The 23580-nt window shown below is 44.0% G+C and overlaps 1 protein-coding gene across 1 annotated transcript in view; it reads right to left on the minus strand.

Annotated features, from left to right (window-relative positions):
• TRPM1 (transient receptor potential cation channel subfamily M member 1) overlaps positions 1-23580 on the minus strand; it is a gene marked incomplete at its 5' end in the record, with an annotated part of 381597 nt that overhangs the window by 33322 nt on the left and 324695 nt on the right. The window contains 2 exons of the mRNA XM_085646142.1: positions 19716-19918; positions 23048-23192. Coding sequence (XP_085502268.1) covers positions 19716-19918; positions 23048-23192 — 348 coding nt within the window. The remainder of the gene's footprint in view (positions 1-19715; positions 19919-23047; positions 23193-23580) is intronic.

Below are 23580 nucleotides of genomic sequence, written 5' to 3' on the forward strand. Positions count from 1 at the left end.
CCTCCCTCTGACGCAGCTGCGCGGCTAATAACCTTCCCGCCTTTTCCCCTTGCTCGTAATGCCGGCCTTTCATTTTCTGTAAAGCGAATTCTGCTTTAGATGTAAAAAGGCTATTTAAGGCCATTCGAGCTTGCTCTAGTAATTTGCGGTTTTGTAGAGACGGAGATGCGGTGTATAAGCGAGAATAAGTTTGTATATCAGATTCGAGCTCACTTTGTCTCCTTGCATTTTGTTTATTAGCAATTGCTGCATCACGCATTAATTGCCCCCTCAAAGTAGCCTTCGCCGCGGCCCAAAGAGTCCTGCTGGAGGTGACAGACCCCTGGTTAGTAGAAAGATAATTTTGAAGGTGTGATTGCAGTTGGGTCTTACCAGCAGGAGTCCTGTGGCGTTGGATGCTCATTCGCCATGGTTTACGTCCAGGCCGAGAGAGACCCAGATCAAGGGAAAGGAGAACCGGAGAGTGATCAGACAAGGCCGCTTCCAGGATGCAGGAGTCTGTAACGAATTGAACTGTGTTATGAGAAATAAGGAAATAATCAAGACGAGAAAATGTACCATGGGCCGAAGAAAAGAAAGTATATTCCTTATCTGTTGGATGGCTAAAACGCCAATGGTCAACCAGTCCAATATCTGATATGATGTCCCCCAACAAGGCTCTGTCTGACGCATTGCCCCTATCTAATGGGCCAGTTTTGTCTAGAATGGAATCTTGCGTCACATTCCAGTCTCCGCCAATCAAATATTGTGATGCATTAATTTCAAGCAGCAAACGGGAAAGTTGAAGAAAGAATGTTTTTTTGGTACCCGTAGGGGCATAGACAGACCCTACACAAATGTGAGACTCTCCAATTTTAAGTTTGGCAAATACATAACGGCCATTTACATCTGACCATGTTTTAGAGACAGTGACCGGGAGGGATTTGCGAAGGAGGATTGCTACTCCACATTTGCGGAGAGGGCCTGTGTCTGAGGAATCGTCTTGTTGAACACTACTATGGATAACCTTGCCCACCCAGTCTCTGCAAAGTTTATCCGACTCCAGAGCATCCAAATGGGTCTCCTGAAGCAAGGCCACATCTACATGTTTGGTCTGGAGATAGGAGAGTACTTTCTTCCGCTTTATGTAATGGGTGAGGCCATGTACATTCCAAGTGATCGCATTCAGAGAATGTGCCTGTGTCATAGTAGAATAGAGCAAAAATCAGGAGGAAGAAAATATTATAAAGCACAAAACAACGTGGTGAACCAAACAAAAAGAAAAGGGAGAGAAATGACAAAAGAAAGAGGAGACAGAAAGAATATAAGTGGAAGTAGTACTTCTAATCTAGATGAAATGCATAAAGAAAACAATAAAAAGATAAAGACGAAAGGAGGTAAAATTTAGAAAATAGTACAGTAATAAAGAAACTATGGAATAATAGCGAGTAAAGAACAAGAAACCGTAAAACTGTTACCCGCGGGTCTGGGCGCACTAGAGCGCCGCCGCGGGAAAAGACCCCACAGAAAGAGAGAAGCAATTAAGAAGGCATTAATAATATAGAAGGGAAGCCCAAAAAGAGCAATATAAAAAAGAACAGAAGAAGGTAGAGAAAGCCAAATAGAGGTTGAGAAGCAACACTACAGAAGAGGAGAAATCTTACAGTAATTAAATGTGAGGTAACCTAAGCGTATAAAACATATCATACACATATATCAAAAATCTATACCAATATGCATACGAGCAAATAAGGTGATACAACTATAATCAAACAATTAGGCGCCAATGCACCCGAGTAACTGCAAAACCAGTTGAGAATATGCAATAAAATTGTAACATGAAAAGTGAGAAATACAGGGAGAAAAAAGAATAGCATTATAAGGCAGAGATATAGCAGAAGGCAAAGTGAAAAGGAAAAGAGGTAAGATAAGAAGCTAGTGAGAAAAGAGGTGAAAAAGAAAAGGCAATCAGATATTATAACAGCGAAAAATGCCAAAAATATAATAATGATTTAACAGTATAAACAAGGCCCGCAAGGACCGAAAGTCTACGATAAGCTGCCAATAGGTCAAGAAGTGATTTTTCCCACATGAGGAAGTATTATTCAGTCCGCATCTGAAGGAGTTTTAAGAGGAGACCTAGACTTGTCTCTTTGCAGATCTTGTGGGAATTGAGGCGACGAAACCGATTGTGATGCAGATTTCCTATCTTCTTGTGAGCGATGGAGTCTTTCAAGGTCCCTACCACGAGGCCGAGGACTACTAGGAGGGCGTCTGCTGCGGTCTGGCAATGGAGTAGAAGACTTATAGGGAGAATGGGACTGATCCTGCTGCGAAGATGGAGTGAGAACCTCCATATCTTGAGGTTGAAGACAGTCCAAGAATTGCTGAAGATGCTCTGGGTCATAAAAGTCCTTAGAATCTCCATCTTTGGTGATGCGAAAACGTGCTGGTTCAAATAGGCCATATTTAATGCCTAATTGACGTAATTGAGGTCGCATAGAGAGAAAGGCTTTCCGCCGCTCATTTGTTTCCTTAGAGAAATCAGCTGCCATATGAATCCGATGGCCATCAAAGGAAAAAGAACCTTGTAACCGAGCAGCAGCCAGTAATTGTCTTGTTTGTTCGTGACGAAGGAAACAGGCAATGATCGGTCGTGGCCGCGCAGCAGGATCATTACGTGGAGGGCCATGTCTATGAGCCCGCTGTATCTCCAAAGGTGGAGTGAAAGAAATGCCAGTCAGCTTTGGAAGTATACGACACAAAAATGCACTGGAGTTTTGTCCTTCAATGCGCTCTGGAAAACCAAAAAAACGGATGTTGTCCCTCCTACTACGGTCTTCCAAATCAGTGAGCTGCTATGTAAGAATAAAAGGTCTTGTTCTTTGTTTGGAAGGGAATCAAATCGTTTCTCCATTGCCAGAACTCTGGAGTCCAGGGATTCAACCTTCACATGGAAGCTGGTGATTTCTGCTCTAATTGATTTAGTCTCCTCAGCCAAGGACGTGATTGTAAGGTGCATGTCATCTAGTCGGCGACTAACCTCAGATATTTCATGCAGAATACGCTGCATAGTTGCCGCCGACGCTTGCCCACCATTAGAGGGCGCAGCGTGAGGTGAAGGGGCCGAGGAGGATGCATTGCCTTTCGTTGGCATAGTAGTAGACTGTTTAAGAGCTTCTGCGAAAAGAAGTGGTTTAGGAGTCTTATTGCCTTGCTTGGCAGCAGACATTTGAAGAATAGGCTTGGTGGAAACTTTGAAAATACGTGAAGGCGTCTTTCCGTGTGATGAAATACTTATATGTGAGCACAAAAAATATGGCAAAGTGTCGGAATATACAGAGCAGCACAATTAATAACTGTACATATATATGATAATAGGACACTGGCCCCCCCAAAAGAAGAAACCCATGTCTCACTTTCAAACACTGGAATGCGAAAGCATATTTTCAAAAAGTGGTATCTGTGCAATAACAAGACATCAATTATCGCTATAGTCAAAAGGGCACAGAAATATAGCAGTAATAGAATGAGAAACAGCGTATGTGCGCTTATGGCGGTGGCAGACAAATTTGCGATTATGACGAGACTAAATTAATCAATATTCCAGAATGCAGATTAGTCATGGACCATGCAGGAGCAGAGAACACAATTCCTGACTGAAAAAGTTGACAAGAGCGCTATGACGACATTATGAGGAGACACACTCTAATGTATGTCAGTCAGTCTGCGCTAAAGAGAGCCATTTTCATGAAGCACCAGCTTAAACAATAGTCAAAAAAAAAAAAAAAAAAGCGCAAAATTGTAGCTGCAGTGAAGATGAGGGGAAACAACTCTCAAAGGAACGAGAGGTTCCGTTTTTTTTTAAATTTCAGCTGAGCTTGAGGAACCAGAAATTCCAATTACAAGAGAGCCATTGACCGTGTAAAGAATGGAATGCACAAGTCCTGTGCGAAATGTGCGTCAAAGGTGCTACAACAGTAGTATGGGAGAAATTAGCCCTACCAGTAGCTGACGAACAGCGCGGCAAAAATCATGGTTCCTGTCAGAAACTCCTGAACTCTGAAGGAGGCGTTGCTGCAGGCATATTGAAGGAGGCGCGGCCAAAGTGAAACCAGGCAGGCGCCCGTTGTCAACATCGGGGGCGCGGCTTCATGAGGAGAGTGAGGCGGCCTGAAGGAACACGTCAGGCAGAGTGCGCCGGGCAACATCACCACAGAACATCGTCGAGGCGGTCAGCAACAGAGAGCCGTTGTCATGCCTCCGAAACCCGCCCAAATCCTGCCCCCCATCTTCCGGCTGCAGCAGGGCACGGAGAGGAGATTCCAAAGCCGGTGGAAGGTGAGAATATTCCGTTAAGGGCTCATCCCGCGGCGGAGCTCACCCGTCAGGCGGCCATCTTCCTGCGTGGCCAGACCACGCCCCCAACACCGAATTATTTTGAAGAATGAGGCCAAACCTTGTGTACATAAGGTGCGCAGAGTACCGAACTTGATGATGGAACCGTTGAGGCTCGAATTGAAGAGATTAGTGGATTTGGGAGTGATTGAAGAGATTGAGGCATCGGAGTGGTTGTCTCCGGTAGTTTTGGCACCCAAGGATGGTGGGTCTGCTGTGAGGATGTGTGTGGACTTGCGTGGATTAAATGAATGGATCTGGGTGGATCGGCAGCCATTGCCAAACATTTCTGAGTGTATTAGTTTGTTGAAGGGGGCAAAGATTTTTAGTGTGTTGGACTTGTCGTCTGCATACCATCAAGTCAAACTTCACGAAGGTTCAAGACACCTAACATCTTTTGTTACCCCTTTAGGGGCTTATCGGTTTCTGCGGATGCCTTTTGGGTTAGCTTCGGCAGCGGCCTGTTTTCAGAGGATTATGAAGATGGTGCTAGGAGATCTTCCCAATGTCTTGTTCTTTCAAGACGATATTTTGGTCTACGGGAAATGTGGAAGTGAGCATGAGGAAGTGTTGAGGTTGGTGTTGTGTAAGCTGAGAGAAAGAGGACTCACCCTCAAAAAGGATAAATGTAGGGTAGGATTAAAATCTGTGACGTATCTAGGCCATGTCATTTCTGGTGATGGGATACAACCGAAGTTTAAGTTGGCTGACAGTATTATGAAAGCTCCTGCTCCAGAGAACAAGGAGCAAGTCAGATCTTTTCTTGGTATGGCGGAGTTTTACTCCAAGTTTGTGAAGGGGTTTGCCAGTGTAGTGGAGCCGATTAGGGTTTTGTTAAAGAAAGGAGCGCATTTTGTTTGGTCGCCAGAGTGTGACAAGTCTTTTGAGTTGGTTAAGTCAGAGATTGGAGCCATGCCGACTTTGGGGCATTTTGATGCAAGATTGAAAACCATTCTTACGACTGATGCCAGTCTTAAGGGTTTGGGAGCAGTGCTTTCGCAGGTGGAAAATGGGGAGGAGAAGGTTGTGGCATTTGCTTCCAGGGCCCTTAGGGATGCGGAGGCTAACTATTCGTGTATTGAAAGGGAGGCGTTGAGTTTATATTGGGCGATACACCATTTTAAGTTTTATTTGTGGGGATTCCGTTTGAGGTGAAATGTGATCATCGTCCTCTTGTTCAGATATACTCTAGTCATCACAGTGATCATTTGACTCCTAGACTTAAGAGGTGGAGTGAAGGGTTACAGGAATTCAATTTTCGCGTTCATTATATTCCGGGTTTAAACAACAAGTCAGCTGATTGTTTGTCTAGGTTACCGGTAGGTGAGGAAGAGGTTTGGGAGGAGCCAGTATATGTGAATTGGGTGGTGGAGGAAACGATTTCTGAGGAAGAGTGGTTGTCAGGTGCTGCTCAAGATGAGGTATTTGTGCTTTTGAGAGGGATTGTAGCTAAAGGTTGGCCTAATTTTCAAGATCTTGATCCTGTATTGAAACTGTTTTGGTGTGTAAGGGATGACTTGACTTTTTGTGAAAGTAAGTTATTGAGGGGTGATAGGTTGGTTCCACCTGTTACCCTCAGAGATAAAGTAATCAATTTGGCTCATGAAGGGCATCTTGGTAGGAGTCTCACTAAAGCCAGGGTCAGAAAAAGGTACTGGTGGCCAGGGATGGATAGGATGGTGGAGTCAGTGGTGAAGGATTGTCACTTGTGTGCTATCAATGACAAGTCTCATGTGACCAATCAAGTTCCCCTGTCGCCAGTGGAAGTCCCGGATGCAGTTTGGACTAAGTTGGGGTTGGATATCATGGGTCCTTTGGAGTTGATGCCATTCCAGGAGAGGTTTGTTGTATTGTTGGTGGACTATACCTCTAAGTGGGTAGTCACTAAGTGCATGGGTACAGTAAACTCTAAGACGGTGATCGAGTTTCTGAAGGATGTTTTTGTTTCAGAAGGTGTACCCAGGTTCCTAGTAACTGATAATGGGGTACAATTTGTCTCCCAGGAGATGCAAGATTTTCTTGAGTGTTTAGGCATAGTGCATCAGAAGACTCCGTTATATTCTCCGCAAGCCAATGGTCTCACGGAAAGGATGAATAGAGTGGTCAAAAGTTGTGTTCAGAGAGCTTTGGATACTAAGGTTCCTTTGGGAGAGGTGTTGAGGGAGACCTGGTGGGCACATCGTACAGCTCCCAATGTGATTTCTCAAAAGTCTCCTTTTGAGGCGTTGAGAGGAAGATTGGCAAGTTCTAAATTAAACCCTGTTTGGCTTCCAAGGTGGGTGAGCAAGGGTGTAAGTGCGGAAGAGAAGAAAACTAGGCTTGTTGAGTATCAAAGAAGATACGAAGTGCGTTATGATGACAAAAGGTCTGTGAAGGAAAGGGTGTGGAATGTGGGTGATAGGGTTAGGGTGAAGAAAGTGAAACATTGCCATAAAGGGTTGACCAATTTTTCTGGTCCTTTTGTCATCACAAAGATAAAAAAAAATGTTGTATCCTTGGATAATGGTTGTACTTGGAGTATGTCTAGGTTGGTTAAGTTTGATGGTGTGAAGCTGGGTGCAGCCAATGTTCCTAGTTGTGTTCCGGAGGGAAGGGGTGGTAGTGTTGCAAAGTCAAGTAGACAGAGGTTCATACCTTCAAAGTTTGAGGATTATGTTTTATATTAACATTAATTACCTTAAATTTCTAAAGTGTTAGGAATGTGTGGGAATATGGGTATGTTGTTTTCTCTGCATATAGTTGTATCATTTGCGCTAGGTATGCTGTAAGTTTTTGTTTTGTTGTAAAGGGGATGTGTTGTAATTTGCTTGTTTGATTAGTATGCTATGACTTAGAACTTTGTAGTTGTCCTGGCGACAGAATGTGGATCTCATGGTTCTGAATGAGATCGGCATTCTGGCAAAGGAGACACTGGAGAGATGACCTGTTTAAGGAACCTGTCGGAGGTTGAAGACATTAAAGCTTCTTGTGAACTATCACTTCTACTTGGATTTATTAGAAACATAAAATGATAATAACAAAGTTATAATCATTTTATGTTTCCTTTCTGCCTTGCAGGCAGGCAGGGCAGCTCTGAGGCAGGGGTAGAGTGGTTTGCCCACTCTGAGTGCGCAATGACTGTTTGGCTGGCCCTCTGGGACTGTCCAAAACAGTCATGCGCACTTCGCATGTTCTCCATACCGGCTGTGTGGAGAACATGCCCAGGCCCCAGGGCGTGTCTGAGCACCAAACCACGGAGCTCAGACCACTCAAAATTCTGCATAGCAGTGTTTTGATTGTTGGTCAGGGTTCCTGGTTCATGTTCGGCGCCTGCGGAGTCCTGACGCTGAGAAGAGATGCTGCGGCGGTAAGACGTTTTTGTTTTTTTCATGTCCCCTCCTCACCATCGTTACTGGCTGCCACTGCTCAAGCAGCAATTCAAATATTGTGAGCTGGCTTTGCTGTATAGTGTAACTCTATATTGGGAACTAAGGGCCCGATTAATTATTTGGTGAATGGGATATTTTGTCACAAATGTGACGAATAACCCACCCAACGTGTTACAAGTGCCATAGCATACAATGCACTCGTAATAAGGCAGATGGGTTATCTGTGACGCTTCTGATGGAGTATCTCATCCGTCAAATTGTACAGCAATTTTCCTGACAGCTCATGGCTTTCAGAGTAAAGATGCAGAAATGATAGTTAAGCTATTACTTATCGATACTATTCATTCCCCTGAACCACAGTCTTCATTACATGTCACAGTACACATCATAAGAAGAGGGCAGTCAGGCACCTTGATACAGCTACCTTACCCATGTATCAAACCCATTCAGTCTCTCTTCTACTTTTGTGCAGACTCTTCCATCTCTCGCTGTTAGATCTGTCATCAATACAGTGGTCTTTCTTCAGGTATTTTGCCTCCCATTTTTGCGGATTCTTTTAGTTGGCCTTAGGACTTTGAGCACTCTACCACCGCTAACAAGTGCTAAAGTGCATGTGCTTCTACCCCAAAGATGATGGCATTGTTGCGTACCTGATTGGAACATTTGATGTACTGATAATTTCCTTGTAAAGTGGTATACCATATACCCAGGGCCTGTACTTTAAATGCTAATTGTGCCACCTACATATGTGGCCTTTTAAACTTATCTAAGGCCTGCCATTACAGTGCCTGTGTGTGAAGTTTACTGTCACTTCGACTTGGCATTTAAAACTACTTGCCAAGTGTTAAACTCCCATTTTACTACATATGTCACCCTTAAGTTAGGCCCTAGTAACCCTGAGGGCAGGGTGCTGCACGACATTTACCTTTATGTTTTGCATGTCCTGGTAGTGACAAACAGTCACATTTTACTGTGAAGCCTACCACTCTCATAGGCCAGCATTGGAAATTCCTTAATACACTTTTAAGATGTAATTCCTGATCTGAGAGGAGTAGCTTTTTCATGTTTCATGTGTTTGGAATGGTCTTGAAAAATCCTCTCTACTGGTGAAGTCGGATTTAACATTACTGTTTTAGAAATGCCATTTTTAGAAAGTGGACATTTCTCTGCTCTTAGCTCTTTTGTGACTTACAGCCTGTATCCAATTGTGAGAAGTTGGCTTAGTATATGGTCCACACTTATGTAAGTGAGCACCCTGCACTAATCCAGACAACCCTTATGGTGATTTTAGCGGTGTTAGACAACCTTAGAAAGCTCTTAATTGGTATCTGTGGAGAGCAGCCTTCAGGCTTAGTCCAGAAGGGGTGTAAAGCAGCTTGTTTTACCATAACATAATCTTATAGGTATTGATTAAGCAAAAAAGAACCACACAGTGTATTTATAAAAATATATATTTATTATAAGACACTCACTGACACATACAGATATCTCCTAACCGGAGATATACACAATGCACACAATACTTTTCAATAGAAACAGGTAAGTAGTACGAATACACAGTGGTCGCCAGGGGGAGACCAAATCATATACTAAAATAGTAGTATGCGAACCACGACTCGAGTCAAGACTATACCCAGAAGACGTAGAAGTGCTGGGGACCCAAGGACCCACCTGAGGTAGGTAACTAAGAACCCCACGGAGGCCGTGTGCAGAGTGGGAATACGACCGTGGGCTCAAGTCAATGGGTAAGTCGTGGTTGCAATTTCAAAGAAGGACCCTTCCCAGTGGACCCTGAAGAAACCCTGTGGAGGACAGAAGGTTGGAGAGCCATCCCATACCCTAGGAACCAGAATACCTACACCAGGTAAACCGGGTGCGTAGGTGTGAGGGGGTGTCGGAAACTGCTGTCGAACTCAATGGAGGACTTCAGGAAGATGCAGCTGCTGGAGAAGGTGAATGTGTCCGGTGGAACCCAAAGGTGGATTCAAGTCGAAAAGTACCTGCAGGCAGAGGGGACAGAGCCTATGACACTTGGGAGTGACCAGGAGGTACGGAAGATGAATGCCCACCATAGTCCTTATGAGTCTGTGGGAGCCAAGGATCAGCAGACCGGTCAGCTTAGTTGCGGAGCCTGCAGATGCAGGGAAGTGACTCTTTCACTTCAAGGGAGATTCCTTCGGGTATCTTGGATCCCGACAGGCCTTGAAAGTTTCCTGTATGGAGCACAGGCATGGACGTTGCAGCAGACGAGCATGGTGGCGAGATCAGGAGCAGCAGATGTTTTCCCAGTTGCAGCCTTGATGCCCAGAGTGAAGTCCAGAGTGCCCAGACGGTCGAAGTAGAAGTGGTGTCTTGAAATCAATCTTGTCCCACACCGAATCTAGGGTCCATCCCTCAGGTAAGCCCTTAAGTACCTTAAGGTATGGTTAAGCATCAATCCCCCAGGCTCGGGGTAACATATCTCTGTGAGGAAGTGAGGCAGGAGATTGACTGGTTGGTGTAGCACAAAGGTCCGGCCACGGATGGCCTATCCTCAGAGTCATCTCTTGAAACTCCTCAGCGTTCAAATGGTAGCTTACTAAGGATGGAATATGTCTACTTAGGGAATCCGCCTCATGATTGTCTTTCCCCAGAACATACGTCGCTTTCAGGGACACTATACAAATCACTGCTCAGATCCACACAGAACAGGCTAGAACTACTACAGATTTCACTATGGTTCTCCAAACCTCTTGATATTACTGCATGCAATCCTGGTTGTCTGTTTGATTCAATACTGCTTACCCTTTTATCTCAATATGTCCTTCAGAATTGCTAATACCTGCCTCAATTCAAGGATTGTAGGGCTACTGTGAGTGACCACATACCCTGAATTTACATCATTTAAGGTTATTCTACACCCTCAAAGACTTGCATCTGTTGTCATCAACAGGGACAGAGAGGAACAGAAAGGAACTACTGTCTGTATATTTTCCGGAATCAGCCACCATTGATGGTTGTTGCTTATCTCTTGTGTAATTGGGATCAGCAACTCGTAATTGTGATATTCTGTAGACCAATGAGTCAATAGGCGATGAAGAAGTGGTTTCAGATAATATCATGCTCAAGGCACTGCTGCGGTTGTTGAGGCCATCAGTCCCTGTATCCTTAACCAGAGTGCTGATGCTTGTGGAAGAGACAGATGGGAGAGAGATTCCTGTAGAGCTATTCCTCTTGATTCTGAAAGAAAAGCAGATGCCTTCTGCGTGTAAAAATATACACCTATGAGTAGCTTTTGTTATGATGGCGCCTGCTTCAACTTCTGAAGATTTAGGAGGAAAGCCATATTTTGCAAACATTCTGAGACTTTTCTGAGGATGGACACCGCCTTGAGAAATTTTTCGCTCAACCATGTATGGGAACCTTTTTATGCTTTCCAGGTGCAACATAGCCACAACCAGGGCTAGAAACTTTGTGAAGTCTCTTGGAGCTGATGAGCGGCCAAATGGTAGTGCCTTGAACTGAAAGTGTTATGCGTTTAGGGAGATTCTGCCAATTGATTGGCAACAAAATATATTATATTTTGTTGCCAATTAATAGGCAGGATAGGTACTACAATCTGTGGATAACACAACACCTTTCCCTTCCTTGACACCATCACGCAACCCTTCCTTAAACACTCACCCCCACTTCCCTTCTTCTTGAGCACCTAGTTCATGACTCTTATTTGTACATTTATTGTATTATCTATTTGATTCATTCTTATCTTTCTCAACGTTTGTGATCAAGATTAAATCACAATTATTCATTAATTCCTTGTGGTGATGTTTAAATTGTTGTTTTTATGCATGAGTATAATCTGCCTCTTTCAAGTTGGAATGTAATTGAAATTACACTGTGACCATTTCTTTGTTGTACCATATAAATACCCGGGCCCAGTGGTCTCCGGGTCACCCCATTCATATCAACTGCTTACCCATCTACCCACCCATTGGAGTTGTGCTGACAGATAGTAGTGCTCGATGTGGGGCACTGCAAGGCCTCCCCGATCCACTGGCAGGTACAGTTTAGATAGCGCGACACAGCAGGGAGTGCAGTTCCAGATGAAATCTCGCAATGTGCGCTCAAAGGAGCGAAATACACAGGGGAGGATGTAGAGAGGCAGGTTCACAAAGAAATATAAGAGTCTGGGCAGCACCATCATTTTCAGTAGGGCAATGTGACCTATGACCGTCAGGGGCAGACTCCGTCAGAAAGACATTTGCAGTCTTATAGCAGACATCCCACACATGACATTTCCGTTCAGCAGGTCATCTGGTTGATGGTAAATACTGACTCCGAGATCGCAGAAAACAGTGGGATGCCATCGGATGTTTTGACCAGAGATGGTTAGTTCAGGGTCTGTGGCGGACGGATCGAACGAGTACAAGCATGATTTTGCCCAGTGGACTCGGAGGCCAGATAGAGGTGCAAAGTCGGCCAGTGTTTTAGTGATTTTGTCTCGGGGCACCCTAATATCCATGACATAAAGAAGTAGGTCATCTGCATAAAGTGAGATTAAGTGTGTTCCGTCACCTAGCGGTATCCCCCATGTTGCCCCTTCGTGTTGGAGGGCAGCTGCCAGTGGTTCCATTGCTAGAGAGAACAGCAGCGGGGACCAGAGTTTTATTCATAATAACCTCCTGGCTGTAATGAACACACCTGCTGCTGTGGCAGAAGATCATATGGAATCAAATGTGGTATCTGACCAAAAATTTGCCAATAGTTCCATATTCCCCAGTATTGAAGTTGGGTCCACTCCCTCCTGGACACTATCATAAAAGGATTGAAAGTCTTTAAGCAAGGTTTGGACTGCATAGGAGGTGGTTCGGACTGTAAAATTTGAAGCAGCAGAATTTCCATAGGAGTCCTGTCTCCTCAGTGGGATGTCCCCTCATGAACAGATGGCTACCATTGGAGTTGAAATGCTAAGTAATAGTGTAAGAAGTATGAGGTGCACATCCTGCCACCGACTGGGAAAAGCTGCAGCATGCTCAGTGTCACCCCCATTTTCCTAAATGAGTTTGGTCAGCAGGGAATCGAGTTCTTGGAAGGTGCGTGGAGGGGCCACAGTCTTCTAAACATCGTTCCACTCTTTAGTTAACATGTCCTCCAAACATCTTGAAAAGGTAAATGTTCTGCAGTCTTTTTGCTGTACTCAGCATTAAACCCTTCTTTAGAAGGTTAGGCATAGATTCAAATCCCCAATACGTTTATAATGTGGTCCAGCATTTGCAGAGGTCACTGAATATATTTCCGTTTAGGGGCTGTATCCTGCTCATCGTCATCATCAGCTGCCTGTTTCTGGTTTGTCAGTTCAAGCCTTTAACTCTGTTTGTGACTTTCCTGGAGCGTTTGCCAGAATCAGCTACACCATTCCTACCGTGCTTGCCGCAACATGTTAGTCCTGAACAAATTGCATGCTACTGCCATCCAGTTGGAAGCAAGATACCTCCACTTACCTCATGTTTGCCTGTCCAGACTAGCTTTTGTGGAACGCAGCGTCCATGTATAACAGGACCAAGCAGGTAATCCTGGAAGTGGGTTGGGAGGGGAGGATATGGTGAGGGTTGGGAAGAATCTGCATGAAAATTGAAAAAAGTCTCTATGAATTCTATGTGTACGCAGGGTACCTGTATTGTAGGGGAGGACCACTCTCTTCATACTGTTACTACTGTGACAGGAAAGATGGGTGAAGGGGTAATAGATTCACTGTCCATACTGGACTTATCTAATTATGGCCATAATCGCTACTGGTAATGCTGGTGCCACTGCTACACATTTACTTATATGCTTATAATGGCAGCCTTATTGATAGAGTGATTTTCTCCACTGCTGCAAGCTCTGAAGCCCTGTACGACCATCATGTAATTATAAGCCATTTTAACTTTCATTTAGGTCCCTCTGAAATGTAATAATTTTGGTTCTGGAAATAATTTCTGAGTTTTGCAAGAGTAGCTTCATACAAATGCAATGTTTTCAGCTATTTCTGGGTGGGGAATAATACAAATCAATGAGATGTCCTAACAAATATTTATTTACCCATGCAAAAAGGAAATAAATTTCAAAACAAAACTAATATTATCTTATAACTGAGAGTAGATGCATCATTTCTCTGGGCCCGATTCACAAAGGGACTTATGACTTGTAAAGTTAAGAGTGCAGAGTCTCCGTACTCGTGGAGGAATCTCCGTACTCGTGGGGTAATCTCCGTACTCGTGGCGGAATCTCCGCACTCGTGGTGGAATCTCCGTACTCATGGCGGAATCTCCGCACTCGTGGTGGAATCCTCGCACTGAGCACTGCAGTGTGGAGATTCCGCCCGAGTGCAAACACTCTGCACTTGTAGCTTTACGAGTCATACGTCCCTTCATGAATCAGGCCCTTTATATCAAGTAAACTAGTGTGACTGCAGAACTCTTGACTCTGCTGTATACAAACAACCAAACTTCATTCAGCACTGCCCTTTTTTAAATGTTTCATTAAGATTATAAAGAAGGCTGTCAGAAACCTGCATGTAGTCTGGAGAATTAGGAGTAAAATCCAAAAGCAAGACACCATGAAAGAATTTTTCAATGCGAAATTTAAGGAATACTTTGAACTTCATTTTAACTTTGCACCCCTGTGAATGGAATAGGAGGGGTTCAAAGCTGTGTTTCAAGGCTGGTGCATCTCATGGCAGATTAGGGATCAGAAGGAGCTCCAAAGAATCATAGGAAAATAAGATGATGGAATTAAAAGTGCAGATACCCCTGAGAAAGCTTAAGAGGTTAAGAACCTGTTGAAAGCGAAAAACATAAATAGGAGCAAGTAAGTGCAATGTATAGAAGACGAGGAAATGCATGATTTAATTCAGCAACCTCAGCAGATAGCCACCATTTCTCATAAATTGCATGAACAATTACATACTAATTATCTAAACCCGAAATGTGGGATATTACCTGTAGGGTATACAAATACCCACCGTTGACATCATAATCACTATCAACCTTGCTCTTTCCTGTTGAAAGACAATAGATTGAACTAGCAAATAAGCCTCTGCCAGTAGGTAAATACCCATGTCCGTGTAATTTATATAACCTTTTCAAAATAATTGACTACGGTACTATTGTATTATATATTTAACCACCTGCATCTCTGCCGGTGAGAGCTGTGAGGCGGTGGGGCCGGGTAGGGGAGGAAGGGGATTTTGACAGATGACGACGAGGGAAAAATAATTATTTATTTAATTGTCCCTTGTGGTTGTCTGTCGAACCCCCAACCCAGCCCCACCACTTTTACCTGCACAGGCCGTGGCTGTATTTAACCATATTTGGTTGACAATGGATTCTCTGAATTCATTCAAAGAAGAAGTTCTGTGTATCTATAAATTAAAAAAAATTGAGAGAAGACAGCAAAAAGATGTATGTCCTATGGTAATATTGTAAATAATACAAGAAATTATGTGCGGAGCCAATCAAAAGACACATATACATGGCAATAGCGAGTTTGCTGAGAGTCAAGTTTGAATCAAGCCTCAATAGATGTACTCTACATAAAATGCTATTAATGGAAAAGTATGTGCAATGTTTTAATATTATGCTATGAGTGTTACATCCAACACACGTAATGGGGGGAATGCTTGCAGATAGTCCAACTTACTGGAAGTCACTCTGGGTAGCATTCCAAACTAACGTTTTGCACCAACAGCAAATCAGTACTGACCCTGCTAATCCTAGTAGCAGTCCACGCTGAACTGCTAAGAATGGCCTCCTTCTGAAGGGAATACAAACAGCCTCAGACTGTGTTTGGCCTTGTTAGCCCTCGTCATTAAGGTATATGCACATCTGGGAATACCCAAATAGACCGAAAACAGTCTAAGATTGCTTGTGTTTCAGTTCAATGCTTCCCAAACTGGCCTGGCAGTTTGGGATGGACTGTTCCTATTGGAGCAGAACTAAGGCCTATTTGCATATGACTGGGTCCAAACTGAGCTGGTGTGGTGGGAAAATAAATGGACTTGAATGCAGCCTTAAGTAATTATCAGTGTCTGAGATAAGCTCAAGCATTCCATTCATCACTTTCTTTGTTCCCTGTATTTGCACTTTGCAATTACAGTTGCACTTTCTGGGTCTAACATTTATTTTAGAGCCATGCATTCACTCTTGATCACCATTCTTAAAATATTTGGCAATATTTGGATTGTCTGGTGTTGTTTCAACTAGATCTCTAGGGCTTTAGTACATCATAAGATATTAAATAATGACAGATGAGCCTGAGAGTAAGGATGAATCTTCTAAAAACACAACAAAACCTTTGATGTCCTAAACACCCCATTTTGGTGTTTTAAATATATTATCAGCTTGAAGGCAATGCAGGGAAGTATTGCCTGCTTTTGCCACTTAAAGAGACAAGTTGTATTTTTCCAAACAGGGCAAACATGAAAGGGCTGAAGTATTAGGTTTTGGTTACTGAGAATTATGAGAATTAATGTCTGAAGTCTTATGAGCTTCCATACCCAACCATGCCACTTGGAATTTAATTTGAATCAAAATGTCCTGCTATAAACATGCCACCATTGAATTTAAAAGACAGTTAAGGTTGATGCATTGTCTCAAACTGCTTGCAACAATCTTTAACATATGCAACATTTCCTTAATGGCAGCTATGGGTTTAATCCATCATCATTCTTTAGATTACTCCGCCACCCCAGTTCAGACATGGCCATATGCAAATCAGTCTGACCCTGTGCCTCATGGGAACAGTCAAGCCCGAAATGCCAAGCCATGTCTTCCCTGGACCGGAAACAAGCATCCTGGGACCGGTTTCTGGCTAATCAGCTGTCATCAGCCAGTCTAGCTTGTTTCCAGTGGCAAAGTGAGCAAGGGACCCACGTCTGGGCATACCCTGCCGTACTTAGGGCAAACAAAGCAAAACCAAAGGGGATGATGGACGGAGTGTTGAACATTACAAGGACTCACCCCCAGTCAACTGACCTAGGTTTAATCCATCTTCATTCTTTAGCTCACTCCGCCACCCCAGTTCAGACATGGCCATATGCAAATCAGTCTGACCCTGTGCCTCATGGGAACAGTCCAGCCCAAACTGCCAAGCCATGTCTTCCCTGGACCGGAAACAAGCATCCTGGGACCGGTTTCTGGCTAATCAGCCGTCATCAGCCAGGCTAGCTTGTTTCCATTGGCAAAGTGAGCAAGGGACCCACGTCTGGGCATACCCTGCCAACTTAGGGCAAACAAAGCAAAACCAAAGGGGATGATGGACAGAGTGTTGAACATTACAAGGACTCACCCCCAGTCAACTGATCTGGGTTTAATCCATCATTCTTTAGCTCACTCCGCCACCCCAGTTCAAACATAGCCATATGCAAATCAGTCTGACCCTGTGCCTCATGGGAACAGTCCAGCCCGAACTGCCAAGCCATGTCTTCCCTGGATCGGAAACAAGCATCCTGGGATCGGTTTCTGGCTAATCAGCCGTCATCAGCCAGGCTTGATTGTTTCCAGTGGCAAAGTGAGCAAGGCACCCACGTCTGGGCATACCCTGCCAACTTAGGGCAAACAAAGCAAAACCAAAGGGGATGATGGACGGAGTGTTGAACATTACAAGGACTCACCCCCAGTCAACTAATCTGGGTTTAATCCATCATCATTCTTTAGCTTACTCCGCCACTCCAGTTCAAACATGGCCATATGCAAATCAGTCTGACCCTGTGCCTCATGGGAACAGTCTAGCCCGAACTGCCAAGCCATGTCTTCCCTGGACCATAAACAAGCATCCTGGGACCGGTTTCTGGCTAATCAGCCGTCATCAGCCAGGCTAGCTTGTTTCCAGTGGCAAAGTGAGCAAGGGACCCACGTCTGGGCATACCCTGCCAACTTAGGGCAAACAAAGGAAAACCAAAGGGGATGATGGACGGAGTGTTGAACATTACAAGGACTCACCCCCAGTCAACTGATCTGGGTTTAATCCATCATCATTCTTTAGACCACTCCGCCACCCCAGTTCAGAGATGGCCATATGCAAATCAGTCTGAACCTGTGCCTCAGGGGAACAGTCCAGCCTGAACTGCCAAGCCATGTCTTCCCTGGACCGGAAACAAGCATCCTGAGACCGGTTTCTGGCTAATCTGCCGTCATCAGCCAGGCTAGCTTGAATCCAGTGGCAAAGTGAGCAAGGGACCCATGTCTGGGCATACCCTGCCAACTTAGGGCAAACAAAGCAAAACCAAAGGGGATGATGGACGGAGTGTTGAACATTACAAGGACTCACCCCCAGTCAACTGATCTGGGTTTAATCCACCATCATTCTTTAGCTCACTCCGCCACCCCAGTTCAGACATGGCCATATGCAAATCAGTCTGACCCTGTGCCTCATGGGAATAGTCCAGCCCGAACTGCCAAGCCATGTCTCCCAAGGACCGGAAACAAGCATCCTCGGACCAGATTCTGGCTAATCAGCCGTCATCAGCCAGGTTACATGAATCCAGCAAATGTCTCAATAGTGTCACAGGGTGGCCCGAAAAGCTTTACATCAAAGACGTTTGTTCACTTTGAGATTTTCTGCTGCAGACACCATTTTGGCGTCGTTTCTTACACCACTTTAAAATGCAATGAGCTGTCATGTTTTAAGTAAAATACTCATGTAATCAGTTCCCACTGCCAATGCTCTCTGACGGCAGCATGTGTGCAGTGTGACAAGCCGAGAGATGCAGCCTTTACCATAAGAAAGCAGCTGCTAGGATCCTGAATACCATATGAGAATAGAATAAACAAGTTTAGCAACAGAGAATGCGGGTATTAGATCTGGGTAATATCTAAGAATGGCAAAAGTGCAGTTTTATCACCAGAGAACAGCTGAAGCTTAAAGCATAACACAGCTGAGAAAAGTAGACATGGAATCTAAAATGGGAAAAGCAGAAACGAAATTGCTGAACCGTCTGCCACAATATAGTCTTATTCACGCAATTACATCCAGTAGTGCTGGAACAATTTTCAGAGAAGGGATGCTGACCTCCAAGTGACATCACTGAAGTCATAGGAATTATAAACAGTCAAAGCATCACACAGAGAACAGCTACAGCAAATAAGCCACAGCCATTCAGCAGGCGAGTGTCAAGGCTGTGGTAAGCAGCCAGTGGTGACTTGTGGAGCACCCTGCCACAGATATATTACTACGGCATGGGTGTGGGAGTGCACTATCATTTACATTTAGCACATTTCCCATTAAAATTCCTTCACATTTCTAACTGACAGGCTGTTTTACTGATAAAACTGTGTGGTGCACAAACGATAATGAATGGAAATCGGGTTTACCATTTGCACATCATCAATTAAAGTGTCTTGATGTTTTTTTGATGCTGTTACAATCTTTGGGTCTATCACACTTCCGAATTTTTTTTTTAAATGTGCTACATTTGGGCTTTGTTACTAGTGATGGAGTTTGAAATATTTATTCAGTTATTTTACAAGTCTTTAAGTGTTTTGTGTTAGAAAGAATTGACACTCTATCCTTTCCTTTCACACTCCTTGTACCCCATAAAGAATGTCAGATAGTTCACGTTACAAGATCCTCTAAGGTTGCAGTCAGGGACAGAAAAGTAAACACCAATCTCTGTGTTAAAAGTATAAGCAGAAAATGTAGGCTAACATTTGACTTCTGTCTTTGAACACACAGCCAATACGAAAAGATAAAAATAAAAACTAGAGGCACCTTTATTGCCTATTCTCCTTCTGATTTCCAGGATGAATATTTTGGGGGAGATGCAGCAGCCCCCGCACCCCTTTTTCCAGCGCCTATGAATACACCATTTGGGTGTTTAAAATAAATGTCTGATTCACATGTATGTGTGTAACATCACCAGGACATATTGCCCTTTGTAACCATTACATGTCCTTGAGTGAGGTATGAGTGGTAAAATATTATGGACAAGAAGAGAAAGAGCTCCTCACATACTCAGTCCCCGGTCCCTCTCATCCTGGTCTCCCTCTTGCTTCTTGGTGCAGCGACAGCAAAGGCTCTTGATGATGATGTACATGTGGCTGAAGATGATCATGGGTGGGGGAAGCACAGGCCTGTCGTGGAATGTCATGATCAGCTGATATCGCTGAAACTTCCAGACTTGGTTTGAAATTGACTTCACTTCAAAGAAGGTATTGCTGTAAGAGACACATTTTTAAGTTTCATTTGTAATACAAGGTCATAACACATCAGCGTTATCAATAACGATTTAAATGACTGGACAGACTCCTTTGACATAGGGAAGCAAAGCCAGGGGCAGCAGGCATATGTTACATAGAGCATGGCTCGGCCTGGTGCTTGTGTCATGGCCTCAAAGCTATGAATGAACAGAAGTGTCACATTAATGCACGCACGCAGACATACAGAAACACACATGTGCACTCACATACACAGACAGACAGATACACGCCCTATTCAGGACAAGGAGCTATGAATCCATGAGCTTTCAATGGGCCTGAAATACATTTTTCAGAATTGATGTTTTGCGCACATAACGACACTGCGATGCAACACACAAATGTATTTACAGTTTGTTTTCACGTTTATCTGTCTGTAGTTAACATAGGCCACATATTAAAACGGCCTTTGTTAGCATTTGATATTCTTTTCTCATGTGAATGTTTAACTTTCACAATCCTCGGAACATCTTGTAACTAATGTCTCTTCTTCTGTTGGAAATAGCTAAAGTTTGAAGGACGCGTAGCAGAGAATTCCTGAGCTTTAGATTGTGAAAACAATGAATCTGCCTCCTCAACATGTACATAAACCTGATTGGCCCCCTTCACGAGAACCGCGTGAAGGTGCAGCGCAAAGTAGAAAAGGAGTGGTGTAAACCAATGTAATGCAGACTTGCACTCAGACGCCTCTTTCCCCTTCCAGAAGAAGCCTTCTTTGATTCTTCAGGTGATGCCTTTCTTACTTGCTAGAAGAAGTCTTACTTGATTCAGTCTCACTCCATTTGACAGCTTTTCCATGCTGACACCTTCATGCTGACTTCTCCCCAGTTTTCCCTGGCCTCCTCCTAGCTTTGCACTGGAGGTTTTTCCTTCCCGGCAGATTGAGTCTGCTTTCTGTTATTTGCGACAACTTTATAACAGTTTGTCCTTGCCTTTAATGATTTAGAATCCCTTTGAAATATATTGAAGAATACATTCATGTATTGACTACTGATTTAAGACTAATGTGATGATTTAAATGTGTTAATCTTTTAATAAACTTTCATGGTCTGCAAATCAAATACTCTCTGCCATCTTTGTAGGGCCTAATGTGCTCCACCTTTTTAAAATGTACTTATTGCCATATCAGCCTCATTTGGAGATAAAGATCCATCCAATTGAGTGCAGCCTGAAGTCGAGTTTGCACCAACATTTGCATGGTGCAAAGCGCAGCAAGAGGCATCAATGTCTTCCTTGTCCGGTTTCTTTTCTACTGGGCTGGTGGGGGGCTGACAAGAAGGAGGACAGCATGGCCTGGATGAGCTTCTTTCTCATACATCCCTTCAAAGTGTGTTGTGGCCTGGGAGGTTTGACGGGGCCTAGGAGGTCGAGGGAATGCCACTGATATAAAACAATGTGCACTTGGTGCACAGCCTTCCGTGTGCAGATCTGCCCCAATAGGCCCGATATTTCTTGTGGCTAGTTCTTATCTATATCGGCGGCTCCCACACATCACCAGTAGAGTGTTATTAAGCCATCTGACCCGTCGGGCTAGCTCTGAACTCTTCGATGACATGAGATAGGCTCTGAGGGACTCACATCCACCTCCTTTCCTGTTACTCCTCCTGCTCCTCCTCATCATGTGTTTGTTCATCTGGCTCATTGTTGGAAGATCTACCAGATGGTCAAGTACAGTTGGCATTGGCCTCGCAGCCCATACTTAGTGAGATACATTCTGCATGAGAGACCACTGTGTCAACTACACCAAGCACAAATGAATGTGGTTGCAGTGGATGTGGAACCCTACTGTTGTCACAGAGCATAAGACCTCGGGCAGATCCCTGCTACTGTCCTCCTCTTGAGATTCCTGTTGCTCTATCCTCCCTGAGATGCGGAGTTATGAGTAGGTATGTATCAGGTCATGCCTGATTTTTTATACTTCAGTGGCTTTGTTCTGGGGTTTCTATATCATGTGTGTGGAGTTGTGATGGAGATTACACTGCAGCAGGGCACCGGACATGTTAATCTAAGCGTTTCTTTCTAAAGCAACATTAATTTTGGGTGATTTTGTGTCACTAGCTCAAAATTAGTTTATTGGGAGCCAGATAAACAGAGTGACAGACTGGCTGTAACCTCTGCACCAGCTCCTCTAAGACTGAACTAGCGGTGAATATAGGGCTGGAATGGTCATAGTGGGCACCAGGTATTTCCCCGGTGGGTCACCAGTGTGGGGGCTAGTTTTGGACCCCTGGGGGGGCCGTTTTTGTTACCGGGGGACGGTTTTGCAGCATAGCTGCAATATCGGCCACCTTGTAACAAAAGCGGCAAGGCTAGACAGGAGTGGTGCTTCCAATTAGCACACCCCACCCCCCGGAAGCCGACAGAGCTTTTTCTAGGGCCAGTTTTGTTTCCCAGCGAGGCCCTGGTGCATGGCCTCAACTGGCACAGCGCCCGGCCTAAGCCATTCCCTATACTAGCCCTCAGGTTCACAGTGCTCACCACATACAGCCTGTAAACATACACAGTGTACATTTTTATTCCCAAAAAACATCCAATTAAATTTGCTGATCTACCTACAAATGTGCAGAACCGGTGACGGTACCATGAATCATCTCATTTTTGGTGGGTGTATCTGTTCCTTAGGGATTTAGGGATTTACACCATGCCACAAAAGACTCAGTTTAAGTAAAGGTCTAGTTTCATGCTAAGCTTGGTGTAAATCAGAGATTTTAAAAATGGATGTGGAAGTTAGAATGTGAAACACAACTTTTTCCCTTTCCCTTCCCTTAACTCTCATTCCCTAAATGGATTTAAACGAATGTTCAGAAACTTAGTCAAAGGCTTAGAGGAAGCATACAATAGGTATTTTACCTTATACTAAAAGATGAACTGGGATAATGTACTTGTATGCCATTATTATCAGCGTAGCATGAGTGCTCTTAAAGAAAAAAAAGATTCTCAAGATTTTCAAGTAACTTGACCCCTTGATGTACTGTGGGCTTAAGAAAACGCATTCAGTGTTTCTGCAATAAAGGAAGCTAGCACTGTGGTTGCTGAGACAGAAAAAGTAGCATAGGAGTCGGATAGTGGAAGTAATCTCATTATACTCACTTGAAGACAGCAATGAGCAGGTTTACCAGAAGAATATTGGCTACCAGAAGGTAACACGCCATGATGGCTGGAGTGAGCCACGCGCCGGGGATGCATGGAGGGAGACGCTTTCCATCTTCATCAAAAAGATTCTCACCGCATGGAGCTGAGGAGTATGACAAACAGAATCATTTTTCAGTGGCACTGAAAAAGTACATGTTCCTACTAGGTCATTTAGAACCTGTGTAAATTGCGGGTGCAAACCCTTCATGGCATATGTTTGCGCTGGCTATCATGTGAATTTGTAAAACCAATTTACTTATTGGTAGTAATATTGGTGAATAGCACAAAAAAGATATTTGCAGCCATTTGGTGAGCATTTCACTGCATTTTAGAAAGTTTGCGTTCATGGTTGCTGGTGGTAATAGTAAGGGCAGACCAAAAACAAGCCAATCAACGCAATGCTCATAATTATTGTGGTATAAAATGAGGCAACATTACTGTTTGCTCCTGTGTTCACACTGTGACCAAGGTCTGAAATATCTTATTCATCT

The sequence above is a fragment of the Triturus cristatus genome, chromosome 3_1 (assembly GCF_964204655.1).
Source record: "Triturus cristatus chromosome 3_1, aTriCri1.1, whole genome shotgun sequence".
Lineage (NCBI taxonomy): Eukaryota > Metazoa > Chordata > Amphibia > Caudata > Salamandridae > Triturus > Triturus cristatus.